This window comes from Ambystoma mexicanum, chromosome 3q (assembly GCF_040938575.1).
Source record: "Ambystoma mexicanum isolate Mex_15411 chromosome 3q, UKY_AmexF1_1, whole genome shotgun sequence".
NCBI lineage: Eukaryota > Metazoa > Chordata > Amphibia > Caudata > Ambystomatidae > Ambystoma > Ambystoma mexicanum.
The window spans coordinates 449,463,764-449,483,443 of record NC_090926.1 but is presented as its reverse complement, the minus strand read 5'-3'; the positions used below and the strand labels follow the sequence as shown (position 1 = coordinate 449,483,443).

General features: G+C 48.1%; 1 protein-coding gene across 1 annotated transcript in view; it reads right to left on the bottom strand.

The window, feature by feature from the left end:
* The window catches only part of FCHSD1 (FCH and double SH3 domains 1), a 582,795-nt gene that overhangs the window by 285,070 nt on the left and 278,045 nt on the right, over positions 1-19,680 (bottom strand). The window contains exons 6-7 of the mRNA XM_069654127.1: positions 13,409-13,545; positions 12,158-12,221 (exon numbers count right to left, since the gene is read on the bottom strand). Coding sequence (XP_069510228.1) covers positions 12,158-12,221; positions 13,409-13,545 — 201 coding nt within the window. The remainder of the gene's footprint in view (positions 1-12,157; positions 12,222-13,408; positions 13,546-19,680) is intronic.

The following is a 19,680-nucleotide window of genomic DNA, read 5'->3' as shown; positions in this document are numbered from 1 at the left end:
TTCAGCAACGTTTGTTGTGTTCTTTATGAAAAAGAAGGAGTGTTAGGTGTGACCCTCCCATGTGTATTGCCTCTTTACGGGGATGTGTCCCTCCCACGTGTATTGCCCCTTTAAGATGGGCCATGACAAGGGAGCACCTGCAGGCACGTGAAACAGAACGGCTGCAGACTCCAGACAGGAGCTACTGAGTCTGTGTCTCATTGCATGTAGGATGCAGGCCAACACGTGGAGGCCCAGGCCTGCAGGCCCGATGCCGTGGGACCCTCGTGGTAAAGGTCCGCATGGTCAGGGGCCTGGCATGCTGTGCCCCCACCCCGATGGTGCTGATGCCCCATAGCACCAGGGGGGGCTGCCGGATGTCCAGGGCCGGCCCCAACCCCCACAGGCAGAGGGCCTCTAATGTGCTGAAGAGAATAGAACCAGGGGTGCCTGCCGGAATGTCCATGGCAGCCAACCCCCAACAGTTATGATATACCAGTGTTTCACCATTCCTCCGCCCCCTCCCCCCCTCACTCCTGGCCCGTCACATCCTTGCTCCACCCCTCCCCTTCCCCTTCACATCCTTGCCTACACCCCACCCTCACTCCTGGCCCTTCACATCCTTGCCTACGCCCTACCACTCTCCTTCCCCTTCACATCCTTGCCTACGCCCCACCCCTCTCCTTCCCATTCACATCCTTGCCTACGTCCAACCCTCATTCTTGGGGCTTCACATCCTTGCTTATGCCCCACCCCTCTCCTGGCCCTTCACATCCTTGCCTACGCCCCACCCTCACTCCTTTCCCTTCACATCCTTGCCTACGTCCCACCCTCACTCCTTCCCCTTCACATCCTTGCATACGCCCCACCCCTCTCCTTCCCATTCACATCCTTGCCTACGTCCAACCCTCACTCTTGGGTCTTCACTTCCTTGCCTAAGTCCCACCCTCACTCCTTCCCCTTCACATCCTTGCATACGCCCCACCCCTCGCCTTCCCATTCACATCCTTGCCTACGTCCAACCCTCACTCTTGGGTCTTCACTTCCTTGCCTATGCCCTACCCCTCTCCTGGCCCTTGAAATCATTGCCTATGCCCCACCCTCACTTCTTTCCCTTCACATCCTTGCCTACGTCCCACCCTCACTCCTTCCCCTTCACATCCTTGCCTACGTCCCACCCCTCTTCTTCCCCGTCACATCCTTGCCTACGCCACACCCTCACTCCTGGCCCTTCACATCCTGGCCATTGTTTTAATTTTGAAGAGAAAAAGCAGCGTTCTTCTGAAATCGTTCTTTTTGGGGGGATGTGAACGAAAAAGGAAGATAAAAATGATACTGTCGACAGAATATAAAACAAGGGGGACCTTTCATTATTAACTACGGGGAAAATATATGGCCTTCATACGATACACAGGGGAGTCTCGTCAATCGAAAAAATTGCATTGCTCTGGTCTCTCGTCGCGCGGACCAAGGCCATATCTTTTCAGTCTCAGTATTCGCCTTACTGGTCAATATGTACGCAAATCATTCAACATATGTAGTCTTACTGCTAAACCCTGAAGAATTATTAAAACCAATAAGGTGCTGCATATGCCCCTGTGTGCGGGAATAGATCACGTGTATCCGACGTGACTGCATTGATGTGAAAGCCTGGCCCTCTGCGTGGCAGAGTCTGGTGTTAGCATGGAGGTCCCGCCGTGCCGCCTGGAACATGTCCACGGCTCTATGCAGTGGGGGGGGGTTATTTTGGCACTGCACAGGCCAACAAGTGTGTAGTGCGCCCCGCGGGGGGTATTTAAGTGTCAGGGAAGGTTTGGGAAGCAGGCGACGGTTGGGACTTTAGATTGAGCAGTCCTAGTCACCTGCACCCGAGCCTTCCCTGAAGTGGGTCTGTGAAGGGGGTTTTTGAGTTGGAGGTGAGGAGTAAGGACGAGTAGTATTAGCGGGTTGTTTAGTAGGCAGTTAGCATATTTAAAAAAAAAATTAAAAAGTTTGTGTATTTTAGCGGAGGTACCGTAAATAAGGTACCTCCATTTTCTTACCTTGTATTAGTAAAGCGCAGTGGGAGGTCCGCTTCCTAGCTCTGCGTGGCCCGGTGGGTGGTTGAAACCCAAGTCTGTGTTTTCTCCATTGGAGCGGAACGCTTTCTTCCGTTCCAGGGGCAGTAGGTTGGTTTGGGTGGGGTGCGCAGCGGGTGTCAGGCACTCTGAGGTTCGTAGGAAGGGGATAACGTGCCGGTGAGCGTTTTCGTTGCAAGCGTTTTGTTTTATAGGTATTCTGCGAAAGTGCTGATCCACCTCGGGTCCTTCATTGAGTCAGTGGGAGGCATTGCATTAGTCCGCGTCTGGGCCCGTTTTCCATCTGCATTTATCATATGCGCAGTAGGATTATCAGGTCATTAGGGGCAGTGCGGCCGGCTTTAAGGGGCAGCGCCAGTATTGTGTGCCTGTCAGTGCGGTGCTGGTCTCACGCCGGTTGGGGGCAGAATAATCTGTTTTTCAGCCCCAATTGATAGTGGGCTTCTGGTTTTTGTGTTTTTCTCTTGAGGCAGGTTAGGTGCTAAGGGAGGGGGTTTGTTGGGCAGGGGTATTATTTAGGTGGGGGTATCAAGAAAAAATAAAAAAAATGTTTTATAGAGTTTAATTAACTCTTTACAAGGATATTAATGTTATAGCCCAATTTTCTTTTCTGGGTTCCATTTTAGGGGTATTTGCCCTCGGGTAGGTGCTGGCTCGGGGGCTTAGTTTAGCTAGTGGAGCTGCAAGGGGCATATTTTTGGTGCACAATCAGATTATTGGTGCAGGATGTTGGGACAGGGTGCCAGTAAGAAGGGTCTGGTGGATGCCAGGGCTCTGAGGGAGGCCTAAGAAATTATTAGCAGGGCATCTAAGGCTCAATTGGAAGGGGCGGTGATTGAGGTCACGGGAGAGGGAAGTGGGTGGGGGTAGGCTGCAGCGTAGAGCAGCAGCAGATGGGGCTCTCACTGCAGTGGTGGCTTGCACCCCTGTGGCTGGCAGAGGGGAGGTCTGGGAATCCAGAGGCAGGAAATTGAGGAGGGAGATTGACAGGAGTACATTTGGGTGGGGAAATAGATACGGATGTGAGGCATAATGACCAGCGGGAGGTTGGGGATGTTAGGAGTGTCCAAAAAGGGGTGGAGCAAGGGGGCCACAATGGTGGGTCGATGGGGCGAGGAGTGGTGTGACAGGACAGAGGGGGAAGGGGGTAAATACCTGCGGAAGAGTGCAGGTGGGAGGAGGAGAGAGAGGTCTCCTTCAATTAGTGAGGTTAAGGAGGGGCGCGGAATAGCCCCCCCGGCTAGGAGGATGTCGGGCGGAGGGTGCTGCGCAGCCCCCGTGGTTATTGAGGATCAATGTGGAGAGGGTTTAGGAACGGGTCCTTCTCGGTCGGAGCGAGGACAGTCCAGAGGGCGCAGCATGGCCCCTAGCGATGAGGACCACAGGGTGGAGGAGAGCACACCTTGCCCGAGAGAAGAGGACCAGGATGGGGTGTCTGCAGGCCTGCCGAGAAGACACCAAAAGAGTGGCGGGGCGGACGACCCAGGCTCACAAGAAGAGGATCTACTCAACCCTAGCAGGAGCTTGCATCAGCAATTTATTTATTTATTTATTCAGATTTATTTAAAGCGCACGTCAGCCCGGGGGCATCGTGGCGCTGTTACATGAGGACATACATAATCTGGTTACCGTGGAAGGAAGATGGTTACAAAGCAGTTTTCATTACATGGCACATTTCGTAACAGACGTATGCGAGCTGGTGTGGGTGAAGGAAGGATGGAGTTAGTTGAATAGAGTGGTTTTGAGAGATTTGCGAAAGGAGTACAGAGAAGGTTCTGCTCTGAGTGAGTTAGCAATGGTATTTCAGGGGTGATGAAACTGGGTTGGAGGAATATGTGGGGCACTGGGAGGATGAAGGTTATAGGGCGGTAAGGAGGAGGGGGAATGAGAGAAGGGGTTTTAAGTTGGATTGTGAAAGACAGAAGCAATGGGTTTGGAGGGCAAGAGGTCGGGGGAACAATTGGCTGGGTGAGACTGCTGACATGTTTTGTCCCCGCAGTAGGAGCCCATTAAGGAAAGAGATGAGGAGCATCGGAGTGGAGGCCAGACCGCAGACAGGCGATGGCAGGTCGGAAAGAGGTGAGCGGGAAAGGGACTGGTCAACTGCAAGGCAGAGGGGGGTTACGAGAACGGGGGAAGGAAATTAAGGGGCTGGTTTGTAAGGAGAGAGATTGGTTTACAGGCTATTGGAGCCTTGGTGGGTGAAAAGGGAAATTGCTCGGTGGAGGTACAAACGGACAAGGTGTTTGAGCCATTGGCGCTCGAGGTACAGGTTTCAAAAGAAAATGAAGCTGAAGTGAAGGGCAAGGAGAAAAAGCTACCTTACATGGGCATCACAAAACCTTTGGGTGCACACTTGATGGCAGTGACCAAGGATAAGTTTCAGGCAGGAGAATTAGTGGATGTGTTTAAACTGCTTCATAGGGAAGTGAGAGCAAAGGAGGGTTCTAAGGAAGAGGAGAGAGAGTTGGCCTCGCGCCCAAGAGTTCCAGTGACAATTGAAAACTGGACATCGGCATTTATTATTTACGCCAGTGTCTATTGTGAGAAATTTCCAGAGCGGTGTGTGGCTCTGCTAAAATATATGGATGTGATCATGAAGGCGTTTACAAGTTTCGGGGGCTTTGCGTTGGTGCGTTATGATAAGGAATTCAGAGCAAGAATGGCTGAGGACAGTCAGGCTGTTTGGGGGGAAATAGACATGGATCTATGGCTGCAATGGATGGCGCCAACAAGGCCTGCCCCGACGTTGCACACAGGAAGTGGTCTGCCTGCGCCTTTCCGGCCCTTTTTTGGTCTCCCCGACCCAGGAGGGGGTGGAGGGAGGAGGCAGAGGGCAGTCCTCAGCAGCGTGTTGGGCATTTAAAAAGGACGACTGCACAAGGAATTTCTGTAGGTTCAGACATGAATGTCGCAAATGTGCAGGGAAACACTCTCACACTCAGTGTTTCCAACAGGGAGACAGGGGGAGGGGGAGAGGAGCCGCAAGAGGGGTTGTGGGGAAAGGCTTTCACGCCAGTTAAGTTGGATGTGCTGGAGAAGTGGTTGGAGTTTTATTGGACAGAGAAGGGGCTAAGATTTTGAGTGAGGGTTTTGTCATGGTTTCAGGCTGGGTTATCAGGGACCAAGGGTGCACCGGTGGGCGGACAATTTGAAGTCAGCCAAAGAAAATGTTGAGGTAGTAAGACAAAAATTGGGCAGGGAGGATAGTAGGGCCATTTCATGATCTGCTAGGTGATTTAGTTGTATCTGTGCTGGGTGTTGTGCCTAAGAAAGCCCCGGGGGAATTCAGATTGGTACACCATTTGTCATGGCCCGAGGGCATGTCTGTCAATGATTTCATTGCCCCTGAGGAATGTGGGGTTGTATATGCAAGTGTGGACCAGGCAGTGGATTTGGTAAGGAAAGCGGGTTGTGGGGCCTTTATGGCAAAGTGTGACATTAAGGCAGCTTTCAGGTTGTTGCCGGTGCACCCGGAGGATTTTTGACTGTTGGGTATGCAATTCGAGGACAGGATATACATCGACAAAGATTTGCCAATGGGGTGTGCAATTTCCTGCGCCTTGTTTGAGCGTTTCAGTTCCTTCTTACAGTGGGTTTTTTCATACAGTTCCAGTTGGGAAAGCTTGCTGTATTACCTAGATGACTTTCTGTTTATTAGCGGGGCGGAAGGAGAAAGAGAGTGCAAAGAGATGCTAAAGTTGTTCCAAGCTTTGATGGGGGATTTGGGTGGGTCTCTAGCGGAAGACAAAATAGAAGGGCCGGCAGTGGTGTTGACATTTCTAGGGATTGAACTGGATTCAGTGGCTATGACCTCACGCTTGCCGCACGACAAGGTGAGCAAACTGGTAAGATTGCTGGAGAAGGTGGTGGGGGCCAAGAAATTGATGCTAGTGGAAATGCAGAGTTTGTTGGGGCATTTGAATTTTGCATGCAAGGTGGTGGCCCCTGGGCAGACTTTTTGCAGACACATGGCGCGGACTATGGCAGGAGCAAAGTGCCCACATCATCGGATAAGAGTATCAGGTGCAGTGCGGGAAGACTGTAGAATTTGGCTGCGTTTTTTGGAGAGTTGTAACGGAGTGTCCATGTGGTTGCAGGGAGATCTGGTGTCTTGGGAAGTTCTGATTTTTTCAGATGCAGCAGGTGCATGAGGTTTTGGTGTGTTTTGGGGAGGAAATTGGTGCGCAGAGAAGTGGCCATCGCTTTGGCTGAGGGAGGGAAGGAGCATTGCATTCCTGGAATTCTTTCCTTTGTTAGTTGCACTGGAGTTGTAGGGGAAGGAGTTGCAAAACAAGAAAGTGAATTTCAACATTGACAATGAATGTGTGGTTCATGTATTGAATCGGCAGTCAGCGAGGGATCAGAGGGTGGCGAGGCTGATGAGTTTGTTCTGCGTTGCATGGAATGTAATGTGGTGTTTAAGGCAACACATATGCCAGGGAAGGATAATGGCTTTGCTGATGCATTATCTCGTTTTCAATGGCAGAGATTCCGTGGATTGGCTCCAGATGCGGATGAGGAGGGGCAGCGGATTCCGGAGGAGCTGTGGAAAATAGGAAGCTGAGAGAGCTTGAATTGGTGGAGGGTTCTCTTGCTCCGTCATCTAGAGAGGCGTACAGGAGAGCTTGGGAGGATTTCATAGGAGGGGAAGCTTGTAGTTGGAAAGGCTGGGGGGACGCGGAAGAACGGAGAAGGAACGATGTCACTAATTTCCTCTTGAGGTGCATGGATAGGGGCTGGTCTAGGGCAACTATAACAGAGAAAGTGGCAGGGATTGTTTTCTATGGGAAGTGGTTTTGGGGTTTTCAGCCGAGTGGTGGAGAAATGGCAAACAGGATGTTGGAAGGATGGGCAAGGGAAAGTAAGAGGGAAAAAGATAAGAGGAGACCGGTATCGGCGGAATTGCTAACTAGGTTGTGTCAGGCGTGGGGGGGATTTGTTGGTCGGCCTGGGAAGGAGAATTGTTTTACTTGGCTATTCTTTGGGGCCTTTAGGGTTTCTGAGCTGGTGGGGGGGAAAAGTGGGGTAGGTGGGCTGCAATGGGAAGATGTTCAGTTTACCGAGTTAGGTTTGGACATCAAGATCAGGAGGTCTAAAACAGATCAAAAAGGAAAGGGCTCTTGGGTTTTGCTGGGTCGTGGGAGTCAGGAATTATGCCCAGTTCAGACAGGTTTGTTGTGGAAGAAGCGTTGTGGGGGGAGGAAAGGTTTGGCTTTTCATCATGAGAATAGGGAGCCAGTATCAGCGCCACAAGTTCTGGGAGTATTTCGTAAAGTTCGGGTAGCAGTAGGGGTAAAAGCAGAGGATTTTGGAACTCATTCATTTAGGATGGGTGCAGAATCTGAAGGTAGTAGGCTGTGCTATTCATAGGAGAAGGTGAAAAGTTTGGGGCGTTGGAAGTCCGGGAGATACAAAGGGTATCTCAGGGACTTGGGCAAACGGGATGTTTCAATGAAGTTTTCAGAAGTCAGCAGGAGAGTTGCATTTAGTAGGATGTTGTTGATTTGTAAGTGATTTTGTAATTTCTTTTTCAGATGCTGCTTGGAGGCCGGGGTAGATGGCACAAATCTGGATTGTGGGGCATTCAATTGTTAAGAGGGCCGGAAAAGAAGCTGAGAAAAGGGTTTTTGGCAGGCAAAATGGGTTGCAGCTATAAAGATGTTTTGGTAAGATGATCCGGTTTAGGGGGGCCTTGCTGGGATAAGTTACTTTCTATGTTTGTTGGTTTGAGGGAACGCTATGGGTCTCCAGATGGGGTGATTATTCATGTGGGAGAAAATGACCTGGTAAGAGATAATGGTGTGGCTCTTCTTAGAAAAATGAAAAGGGATTTGTTATGGGTCCGAGAAATGTGGCCTCAAGCATCTGTAGTTTGGACTAAGTTGTTGCCGCAGAGAGTTTGGAGTGGGGCGAGAAGTGAGGGAGCGATAGAGCGGGCAAGGAAGGGGATAAACAGAGAGATGGTTACATTTTGTGTCTCGACGGCAGGACAGGTTTTGGACCTCAAAGACATAGTTTATGAAGGATTCGTGATATATGGAGAGGATGGTGTCCATTTGTCAGCTATTGGAAATACTTATTATCTGTCGGAGTTGATCTGGTTGGTGAGAGATATGTTAAAGAGTTGGAAGTAGGAAGGAATGGGCGGGGGTGGGGCAGAAAGAACACCTCAGGGGAGGGTTTTTCTGTTGCCGGGGGCATGGCCCCTTTAGATGTGGGGGGAGGGAAGAACAATGGGGAATGGCGCAGGAAAGGATGGGGGTGGTGCTATTTGCACAAACGAGCTACCCCGGGGGACCAGGTTTTGAACCTGAAGGGGCATGGCCCCGGGGATAAAACGGGACGCCTTGAGAAGTGGGAAGGAGATGGTGGGGACCAAGGGTTAGTCAGGGTGGAAGTGGGTTTATTTATTTATTTATTTAATTGTTGAGGAAAATTAAAGTGTTAATTATTAATTGGTTTGTTTAAAATAGTTTATTAGTTTGTAAGGCCAGGGAGTCAGGTAAGTGGTTATTTGTAAGCTTTGGCCTGTCACATTAAAGCAACCTTTTACACTTTAAATGAGTCTGGTATTTTGTGCAGTAAGCCAACATGTGCAGATGCGGCGTATGGCGCAGCTCCTGGGCGATCAAGCTGCAGACAGGCATCCATCCAGTGTGAGACAGGACACGAGGGTAAAGGATGGGCATAGCTTTCCAAAAAAAGGACCCTGGGTACTGAGAGTAGCACATAGCAGAAACGTAAAGTACAGGGCCCACGCAGGGGTGGACTGGGAACCACAAGAGGTCCTGGAAATCATTTTCGAAGTGGCCCCATATTACACATTCTGAGCAAGCCCAGCTCCTTTTCCATTGAAAATTTGGGAATAAAGGCCCATGATCCAAAGGTCTACCAGCAAATCTCTGGAGTGCTCTATAGGCCAGCCCACCCCTGAGCCCACGGTGTGGGAATTCTAGCAAACTGTAGTATGGTGTAGACAGGACGGATGAGAGCAGAAACCAACAGGAGAGCATACACAATGTAGGACCAAGCGGGGATGTGCAGGGTCCTGCAAATGGGGTGTCTGCAGGACAGTGTACACAGTGCAGGAACACGCAGGGGTGTGCAGCGTCCTGCAAATGGTGCGTCTGCAGGACAGTGTACACAGTGCAGGAACAAGCAGGGGTGTGCAGCGTCCTGCAAATGGGGTGTCTGCAGGACAGTGTACACTGTGCAGGAACAAGCAGGGGTGTGCAGCGTCCTGCAAATGGGGTGTCTGCAGGACAATGTGGAACGAGCATGAGTGTGCAGCGTCCTGCAAATGGGGTGTCTGCAGGACAGTGTACACAGTGTGAGAACGAGCATGGGTGTGCAGCGTCCTGCAAATGGGGTGTCTGCAGGACAGTGCACACAGTGTGGGAACGAACATGGGTGGGTGCGCAGCGTCCTGCAAATGGGGTGTCTGCAGGACAGTGTGGGAACGAGCAGGAATGCACAGCGTCCTGCAAATACGGTGTCTGCAGGACAGTGCACACAGTGTGGGAACGAGCAGGGGGTGGGTGTGCAGATTCCTTCAAATGGGGTGTCTTCAAGACAGTGCACACAGTGTGGGAACGAGCAGAAATGTGTAACGTTGTGCATTCATTTGTGTAGAAAAGTGTCCGGGCACACAACATTTCTAGCCAGATGCTGCTGGTAGATGGCCCCATCCTCACTGCCGGCACAACCCACTAGTGCCGACGCTTATGGTGACACCATATGTAGTCCTGCAGTCTGTATCTTGCCTGCTGGAGAGGGGTGGGTGTCTGGTTATGGGGAGGAATTGCGAGCATTGGACTATTTTTTTTAGCCTCTTAAAGAAAGCTCCAGGCCACACATTGGAAGGGACTTCAATGGACTCACCCTCAATGCCAAAGCTTTACCCCTCAATTTTTATTGTTTTCATCTCCATTGAACTCAAAAGGATGACCCTCGGACTTCATTCTATGGACAATCTTCAGGTTGTGAGGCCTGTATTCTTCAATAGGATGCAATCATCGCACTCCCTCAAAAAATATTCTGACATCATCCCCATCCTTGGAGATTCAGTAGGTTCAGGTTGAGTAGTGTGCCCTTTACCCTACACCCACAATCTCCCTGCATGCCCGCCTTCCTCCCCTCAGTAATAAATGAATTCGCTCTACTCTTAGTAGTAAGTTACTGGGGACAATAAGGTGTCAGGAGCACGTGTGCAAAGTTGCAACAGACAGTTGAGAGCAGGCTGTGGACCTATGAGTAGCACCCATCAGGGTGGGAGGACAGCTCAGGGGCAATGCGACGTATAGCAAAACAGGTTTGAATCCCGGTCTCGTGCTTAGAAAGTGGTCTCCGGTATTAAGCGTGTTATAAAAGAACAATTATAATTATAACAAGTTCATCAGCAGCAGGTGTGTTTGCAGTCCGCAGTCGTGGTGCGGCAGGCTACAGTGTGCAGTCTGCGGCCGTGGTGCGGCAGGCTACAGTGTGCAGTCTGCAGTCGTGGTGCGGAAGGCTACAGTGTGCAGTCTTCAGCTGTGGTGCGGCAGGCTACAGTGTGCAGTCTGCAGCCGTGGTGCGGCAGGCTACAGGGTGCAGTCTGCAGCCGTGGTGCGGCAGGCTACAGGGTGCAGTCTGCAGTCGTGGTGCGGCAGGCAACAGGGTGCAGTTTGCAGTCGTGGTGCGGCAGGCTACAGGGTGCAGTTAAGTCAGTCAAAAGGTTTAGGGTGCTGGCATTTTCTATGCGGGGTACACAGTGTTAAACGGGTCCAAAACGTTTGCCCCGTTGATGCAGTGCTGCATCCCTGGTGTGAACCAGTGCGGGAACACAATGAAGCTCCAGGCAGACATTTCTTGCCAACCTGTCCGCGATGAAGCCCGGGTTGCTTGTGCGTGTGACAACCCGGCTTCAGAACATCACATGCTTGGTGTAGCTGTCTGGACTGGTACACAAGTCCTGCAATGTAGAGACTTAGGTGTATGACCAATTAAAACTGAAGAGCCCAACTCCATTTTTCACTCAAAAGGTGTTCTTACTGTAGCACAGACATGTTTTAAATTTACAATTCTGGAAATACTTATCTTTGCTTTCATGCAAATCGCCAGGGTTGGGGTTGATGAAGAGATACTGTATTGAGTGGCCCCTCTACCCCGCCCCCTCCCCAGGGCCCCGTTCCTCCATGGATGAGAGGGTTCCCCCAGTAAATTGTGCCCATTTCCAGCACTGGTATACACTAATCTAGCCTGTTTCTGTACAGATGCGGTGCCAATCGCAGACATGCTAGTCTCTTTCGGACACAGGAGTATGAGCACCCCTGTGGCAGAGAACATGGTATGCCTTAACTACATTAAGCCTGCCATGCCCATACCCACACATGGGAGGCCGCACTCCACCAGCGACTTTCACACGTCACATGCTGACTTTGCAGACTGATCGCTTCTGCCCACACAATAGAGCTGTTTGCTTGCCTGTGCCTGACTGTCCGGGCCAGAAACAAGTAGGCAAGAGCCTGTTTGCAGCCCTGGAGGTGGCCTGCCTGCGGCCATTGTTAGCGGTCCCCCAAGGCAGAAAGTATTATAGAGCAATGGATGAGGTGGGCCGACAACGTCCACGTGGTGGCCAGGCCCAACTGTTTCTTAATGAATGAATGTGGCACCCCAGAAGGGCGAACAACAATCATGATCCAGCCTCTCCAATAAGCCCTGGTGATCAGAAGTGGGTCCTGGGGATCAGCCCTGGCAAACACCTGCAAACATCAAGCACTGGATGCCTTAGAGCAGAAATCCGCACTCTGTCAATGGTGGGTGAGAGCAGGAATATGTATTAGATGGGTAAGAACATAGAATCTGCGCTACAGAGGGTGGCAATAGGGGGAATCTGCTGTAAGGGGAGGGAAAGAGCAGGAATCCATTGTGTGGAGAAGACAAGGTAAGCAAGGAAATCTACAGGAAACGAGAGGTGGCTGCAGAGCGAAGCGGCCATGGTGGAAACAGAGTATCAGCAGGACGATGGGCGCGCAGTGGCCCGAAACCCAGGTACCTCACCCCACGAGACGAAAGTAGATATCTCAGGTGTACGCTGTAGGGACGCCGGCAAGTAGTACCTTGGTGCTGAGCTTCTGCAAACTGGTCTTGGAGTGGAAGATGCCATGGTCACTTTTCTTCAGCCTTCAGGAAAGGGAAGGGGTAGAGGAGAGAGAAAGAGTGAGATATACGGAGTGGAAACATGGTTTGACATATTTTTCACATTAGACATCCCCCACCTCCCCAAAAGAAACAGATGGTTTGGACGGCAGGACTTTAAAGACCATCCCATACATGCCGAGGCACCCTCCACCTATGCTGGGAACCTCAGCACGTAACTGCTGGACACTTGGCCCCACATGTACCTGAAGCTTCGGGATCTGTTAAATCCCCACATCCATCCTGCACATCCAGGGTCTGTCCATTGGTCTAAGGCATCGCTGGGCTAAACTTCCACTGTCTCACACTGTAGGATGCTCGCTGATGCTGAACCCCTGAAACGCACCCATTTGATACTATGTGTACGTCACTCATCCGACACATTGCACATCAACTTTTTTCAGACACTGTACTATTAAAGGTCATCCATTTAACACTAAGGAGGCCACTAATGCTGCGACTTAACTGCCTGATGCCTTTTGAGGCCATTGAACCTGTATTGATAGGTCTTTACCTAATGATGATGCTTTGAAAGCGACAGATCTGCTGCACTAGGGTACTGCACCCCTTACAATCACCCGTCTGACTATGAGGAACAATGATCCTATCCTAATATGTATGTACTGTACCCTTCAATATCAAAATTATGATACTGTATGAGGGTCACTTGTCCTTCAGCTATAGTACTTCAATTATAACATGTAACCCTCGTATACTGCCTTATGATCACTGTACACTAATGCCCTGCACAGGTACAAAAAAGGTAGCAGGCACCCCTCTCTAGAAAGAACAAGGCATGATAACCTGTTCCCACTTTGAGAGTCGCAGCCATTGCTTTTTTCTCACTGTACTTTTCACAAAGGAGGAATACCATTTGCATATCAGTCATTGTCCCGCCCACAACGGCAGTCCAGCACCGAAATTCCTGGCAAACCTCCTTTGAACAAGAGTACCAAGAGCAACCCCAGACACGTGTTTTAGCCTTGTTGGGCCTCATCATTGAGGTGGAGCTGTGCCTCTCTGAGCACAGTGAGCAAGGGGTCCATGTCTGGGTTCCCCCAGGTAACTCAGGGTGACCAACCCCAAGTTACTTTCAAAAGGTACAAACACTGTATCAGGCCCAGCACAACTGATGTCTATTCTGCGATGGGCAGTAGGGACAGGCGACTCACCTGGCCTCAGCATCGGCTGCTTTCTCGCGCACCACCGCGCTGACCCGCTCCAGCTGCCCATAGCGCTTCTTGTTCTTGCTCACTTCCTTCACGGTCTCCAGGAGCTCTGCCTGCACCTTCAGCAGTTGTTCTGTGCTCTGGGGATAGAATGACACAGATACAGGTGACCCACAATTGCGTTATTGAGGGATGAGATCCAGCCATCCAGGGGCATTATGCCACCGCATCATAAAGGGCGTAGGCACTGGCTGGGTCGAGCCGGCAGTGATTGGGTGCTGCTGTGCTGAGATGAATGCCATTAGCTGCTATCCTAAATTGACTGGCAATTACCCAGCTGAGCTTACTGTGTGCTGCTCTTAGTGTCATTGTCTACTGTTGTGCTGTGTTTATTGTTATTGGCTAATGATGTGCCGAGATCAGTATTACAGGCTGACAGTATAATGACTGCCTCTATACCGAACTTAAGGCCATTGGCTATTACGTGTCTGAGCTCACTCTGACTGGCTGTTACTGTGCAGGGCTTGTGGTCACTGGCGGCTGCTGTGCTGGGCTCACTGCCATTGGCAGCTGTCCAACTGAGCACATGGTCGCGGACTGCTACATCCGGAGTTTACTGCCATTGGCGGGGGCTGTGCTGAGCTCACAGTCATTCCTTGCTGCTCATGGGTTTCTCTGATGCTGAATGGTTGAGCCTATGGTAGTTGGCTGTAGCCCTACTAATGCTTTGCTGCACTGCTTCCCTTCTGAGCTTCCTGTCATGGGTTTGCTGCCATTCTGAGTTGATCATCTTTGGTTGCTACCATGAAGAGCCTACTTGCATTGGTTAACTGCTGTGCTGATGTCGCCCTCATTGCCTGCTGCTTTATAGCGCTCACTGTTATTGACTGCTTGCACACTGAGCTTTCAGTAATTGGCCTGCTACTTTGCTCAGCTTAGCCTCATTTGCAAGTTCGACTTAAGCTCGTTGGCTGCTGCCAAGGGTGCGGTCACTAGCTGCTGTTGAACTGTATGAAACCGATTGCTCTCCAAAGGACTTTTTGGCTGCCCCGCATTGGTCTGTTGCCATGACGAGCTTACTGTTAGGTATCCAGGCATTGCTTCGAAAACATAGTTTCGAATGCCAAAGGTTTGGAAAAAAGCATCGAAAAAATGAATTTTTTTTGTAGGTACAGTTTTGTTTTACTATAATGGGTTTTAATGAGTAAAAAAACGGGGGTTGGGGGAGGACCCCATATTACTTTTTTTTTAAAATGCATTTTTTCGATGCTTTTTTTCTCAAAACTTTGCCATTCGAAACTTTTGCATTTGATGCAATCACTAGGAACCTACTGTTATTATTCCAGTAGAGCTTATGGACATTGGCTGCTGTCAGGAGGAGCGCACTGTTTTTGCTGAGCTTATGGACAATGGCTCTGTTTACAAAATGTCTACGAAACTCCCTCTAACATGTTCATAGTGACACCCCTCCTCCTTCCCACACCTGTAATTACCTTATTTTGTTGTTAAACCCCCAACTAACCCTGGTATTCTGCTAGTTAGTATTTTAGTGTAACCGCTGATCTTAGCATCAAATGAATATTGCATGCCCTGTACCCACTACCAATGTTACCTCTAATTATATTTCCATAAGTGCGCAAATGGTTAGCTTTTGTGCGCACTTTATTTTCCCTGCGGCAACTTAATAACGAGGTAATCCACTTTGTCAGCAGGCATACTTAGTGAGCAACCATCTCCGAATAGTTTAGAAGGTTATTTCCCCTTCCTAACCACTACAATTCTTTACAAATCAGTGTAAAAGGTGCATTTTACAACATTTTGTCCAAACATATATAGGCTAATAAAATAAATATTTTATATGTGATTATAAGGAGAGCTTATCAACCAGTCCAAGACTTCATGACATGCCATTGTACCTACCTAAACTACTCAAGTGCAGAGAATAAACATGTGTATGCACAGAAAAAGCTTTGTATCCTCAGGATAACCAATAGGTTTAGTTTTGCCTATTCATTTGTCAACACCACCCAGAGACAATGCAGTAAGTGTTTAATGCCAATGAAATAAAACACTTGTTTATTACAAAAAACAAATATCGCTTATCACGGATGTGGTTGTCAAAAAAATCAGATAGCATCCTATTTTTGCAAAAGGAATAATGGCAACTAAAAGGAGTGTGTAAGAATACATGCCAATAGGAGCTCAAGTGCGACTTTAATGAAGTAATTCAAGAGCCAGGGGAACATGCCTCTATTTGTGCAAGGATGATAATTGCATGGAATAACTGCACCACGAAATATGATCCTGGGTCTTTGCTTACTATTCACATTGCATTGTTATGTGGAAAAATTTAATCAAAACAAGCCTTACGGCTAACAGGCATATAACCATCAATTTTTACTTTCTAAAATCAGGAAAATGTGCTCAACAAAAACAGGAAACCAAGAACATATAGAAGCCTTTCCCGTGCTTCTATCCACAAGGTTCCACTGATATATTTTGGAATCAGTGACCAGCAGGGCAGTGACATAGGTAGGAGCTCTAATATAATTTACTGTCCGATGTCAAGAGGAATTTTAAGGGGAAATAACATATTTTAATAAGCATGAATTGTCCCTACTGTCGAAGATAATAATTTTCTTATTCACTGAACAATCATTTGATTCCAAGTAGTGAGTAAAATCGTATCAGTGCAAGGCTTTTAACCCTGACATAAGAGGTGAACAGACATGGCACATAATGCAGCTTATAGTTTTGCCCACCTTCCTCGCCACAGCCTAGATCACATTCAAAAAGAGCCTTACTGAGGTTTCCTCAGGAGCCCCATTGAAAAATATCACATATATTTGCCTTTTAAGTCAATAGCAGCAATGCTCATGGGCACAACAGATTGAGTGACTTTTTCTTTGACTGACATAGATATAATTTAAACAGGATGCATTGGTATGCTAGAAGCAATAAACGCCAACACATGATTATATTGAAAAACCCTCAGCAGCAGAGAATAGAAAGTAACAGAAGATGCTGTTTCCTAAACTGTTACTAGAGTTTCTTATTTTTTAGCAAACAAACACATTCCCTTCCCTTTACTGCCAAAACATCTGATTTGATAGATTTTTGAAAGTTGCTGATTTGCTGTTCATCCTGAAAGAGTATTTTCTGTGTCCATCCACCCATACCCCTACCCGGCTCCTGTGATACCCTCCAGTACTAGTTGATCAGGCTCTGTAAAAAGTGAGGGATTGTAGTAGAAAAACACAAACTGAGATATTTGCATATCCACAATACTTTGCAAGCAAAACATATTTAAAACCTCACCATGACATTATGTGCAGTTTAAGAAAATGTCATGACTCTGCATGTGCACAATTACTATGAACTGAATACAAGATTGTTTGCAATATACCTCACCTTTAAATTGTTGGGTAGAATAAGTGCTCAGTGAAATTGTTTTTTTAAAGCAACAAATTACCACATAACATGTTAAGGTCCATGACCCATGGAACTCTGAAAACATGGAAAGGATGCATATTGTGTAAAAAAACATGCTAGTTATTTGAATATCTGTTGCCCTGATATTATATACAAATAATGCCAGGCATAGCCCATACCCATTATTCCTTGCAGGCCAAGTCAATTATGTTGTAATGTTGTTCTCCACATATAGGGTAATGTTAGCAATGCTAAAGTAGGAGACACTGAAAATGACTTTTGCCTACTCAAAGTCTTTAGAGGGCAAATTGAAATTTGCGTTTTTAAAATGCATTAACTTACAAGGGGGCACTACAAAGTGCTTGTGAGAGATATGTACAAAAAATAAGAAGCATGGGATGAGGTTACACATCTAAGTAGCCTGCTTACTTTCAGTCAGTATACGATATTTAAGCTGACAGGTGGGTTACATAGGGCCTCATTATGAGGTGGTGCGTACAGGAGGGCGGAGCGACCTCTGAACGGGCCCATGATATTCTGAGCTCGCCCTCCGGCACCTTAAGTTGAGATAGCTGCACCTTGAGGAGTATGGGGTGCAGGATTCTCTTACTCCAACACCAATCAATAAGGACAATTCAATGGTTTGGCAAAGGGAAGTCCGTCCAATGACAAGTACAAAAAACGGGAAAACAAATGGAAATCATCAGAGCTGCGATCGCCTGCCTCGCTTCAACTTCCAAATTCTTCATGCAAACAGTAACGTTTATAGCAAATTCTCATCATCATTGACATGTGAAACTCATACGTTTGACATGCTATTCTATTGGTTGGAAAAGGTAACTTAAGTATAGGTACTATATCTGTATATGGTAACAGAGTGTGGGGATTCAATAACTCTTATCGGGTGGGCGTCTATGCCCATCCCTCTACAATACTTGTGATAGACGTCACTAAAAGTATGACATCTTATTGGTTCTACTCGCTATAGGACCCTAGATTATTTGGTCCATTGTGATTGGGTCGGTTACACCCCTAGACATAAATCTCCACTTTAATTAGTAGCATGCAGAATGGTCACCCAGGTGCGGGATGGCCCAAGATTCACCCTGCCTCCCTTCCATCAATCAATACCCTAAGGCCTATGTGTCAATTAGTTGGCTGAGAGTGGCCTCAAACTGTAGCTTCTTATGCGGAAAAGTTATGGCATCCTCTGGGTTTGGATGACATCAGATGTGGGCACCTCTCCGTGCCAGGCTGGTAACATGTCTGTACACCGTGGATCGGCTTCATTTTCCCTCTATTTGTGTATTTGATTCTTTGTTCGAACTCGCTACCTGCCTGGGCCTCCTTATCTCGACCTTCACGGGGCAGGCTTCTATGCTCTTAATTTTCAATTCTTCAGAGTTGCTGCTCTCCTCCCTTCCCTGGGTTGACCTCAAATTCCTATCCATGAGCTGCTGCATGCCGAGTTTCGATTCCGCTCTTTTGTCTGACTTTGAGCTAGTTTATGAATCATGGTCTGTTCGTCCTCTATCATCCTGGGCTTAATTCTGCTTTTGTAAAATGGAGTCGCACTTGTATAATGTGCTTCTTGAGGTAGATAGATAGTTGGTGCTTTGCCGCTCTGTCCTATTTACATCATTATTCGCAACATTTCTTCTTTGTTTATAACCTTTTTGGTTGTTGTTTCTTTCATCTGTGAGTCTGTCCAGACCATTGTGTCGTCATCATTCGCCTCCAATAAGAGCCCCTTTGGGTCTCTTCAGAGACAGTTTGTAAGTGGTCTTCATTTCACGTCAGCTGCTTATATGGTTGTCTCAATGGGTACCGTGCAGCCCAGGTGGTAGCCCAGGTTGTATGGTTATTGGTGCTTCAATAGGTATACAGGTCCTTCTGATGGGTACTAGACAGAGCCCCACTCTGGCTCTCCGTTGGTTCATTTGCTCTTTATACGTCACATATCTTGGCGAGTATGCTTCTGGTATCTCCAAATGGGTGGCTGGAGTGCAGGCCATATTTGGGACCTCTTCTACACACACCCCTCTGGTCGGTTTATCGACCACTTCTTCTTCCTCCTTTAGATTACTCTTACTTGGTTCTTCTGCATCCAATTCTTCGTCTTCTGGTTTTGTACATGATGGTGTGAACGTGTGTTTCTTTGGAGTCCATATTTTTATCGCTCCTTTCAGGCTTCCTGCTGTTTTTACATGTTCGTCTTTGTTCCAAGTCATAAGCTGACATTGTCCATTTGGGCTGCAATAGATCAATTTTCTTCTAGGATACAAAAAATGTGTTCCTTCTGGCGCAAATTCGATGGCCTTCACAAAGTCTCTTATTTCTTCATCTGTCAGTTCTCTCGGCTTCCATCCTGGTTTGACGTCAATCATGATCTTCATCCCAATGGCTTTCCTCACACTTGCCTGGCATTGTGTGATGATTATCTTGATAACACAAACCCCTAGTAGTATCATCAATAGCAGGGCTCCCAGAAACTTGAATATGTCTGCCATTCATTGTGGGACCCATGAGAGTAGATTTCCAAACCAGCTGTCATCATCAACTTCGTCAGTTTCATTGATCATCTGGTTCTGTAGGTTTGTCAGCATACTTATGGCTTTTGTTAAGGTTCCATTTTCTTCATCATGCGAGGGTATAAATGTGCAACATGATTCTCCGATTTTTGCGGAAACACCTCCATCCATCGCTGTGATCATGTCAAGTACATATCTGTTCTGGAGGGTTATCAGTCGGATTGCTCTTAGTTCTTCCTTAATAGCATTGAATCATTTTATGGTAGTGTTAATGGTCTGCAATAACTCCCATCTAGTTATCTGCAACCATTT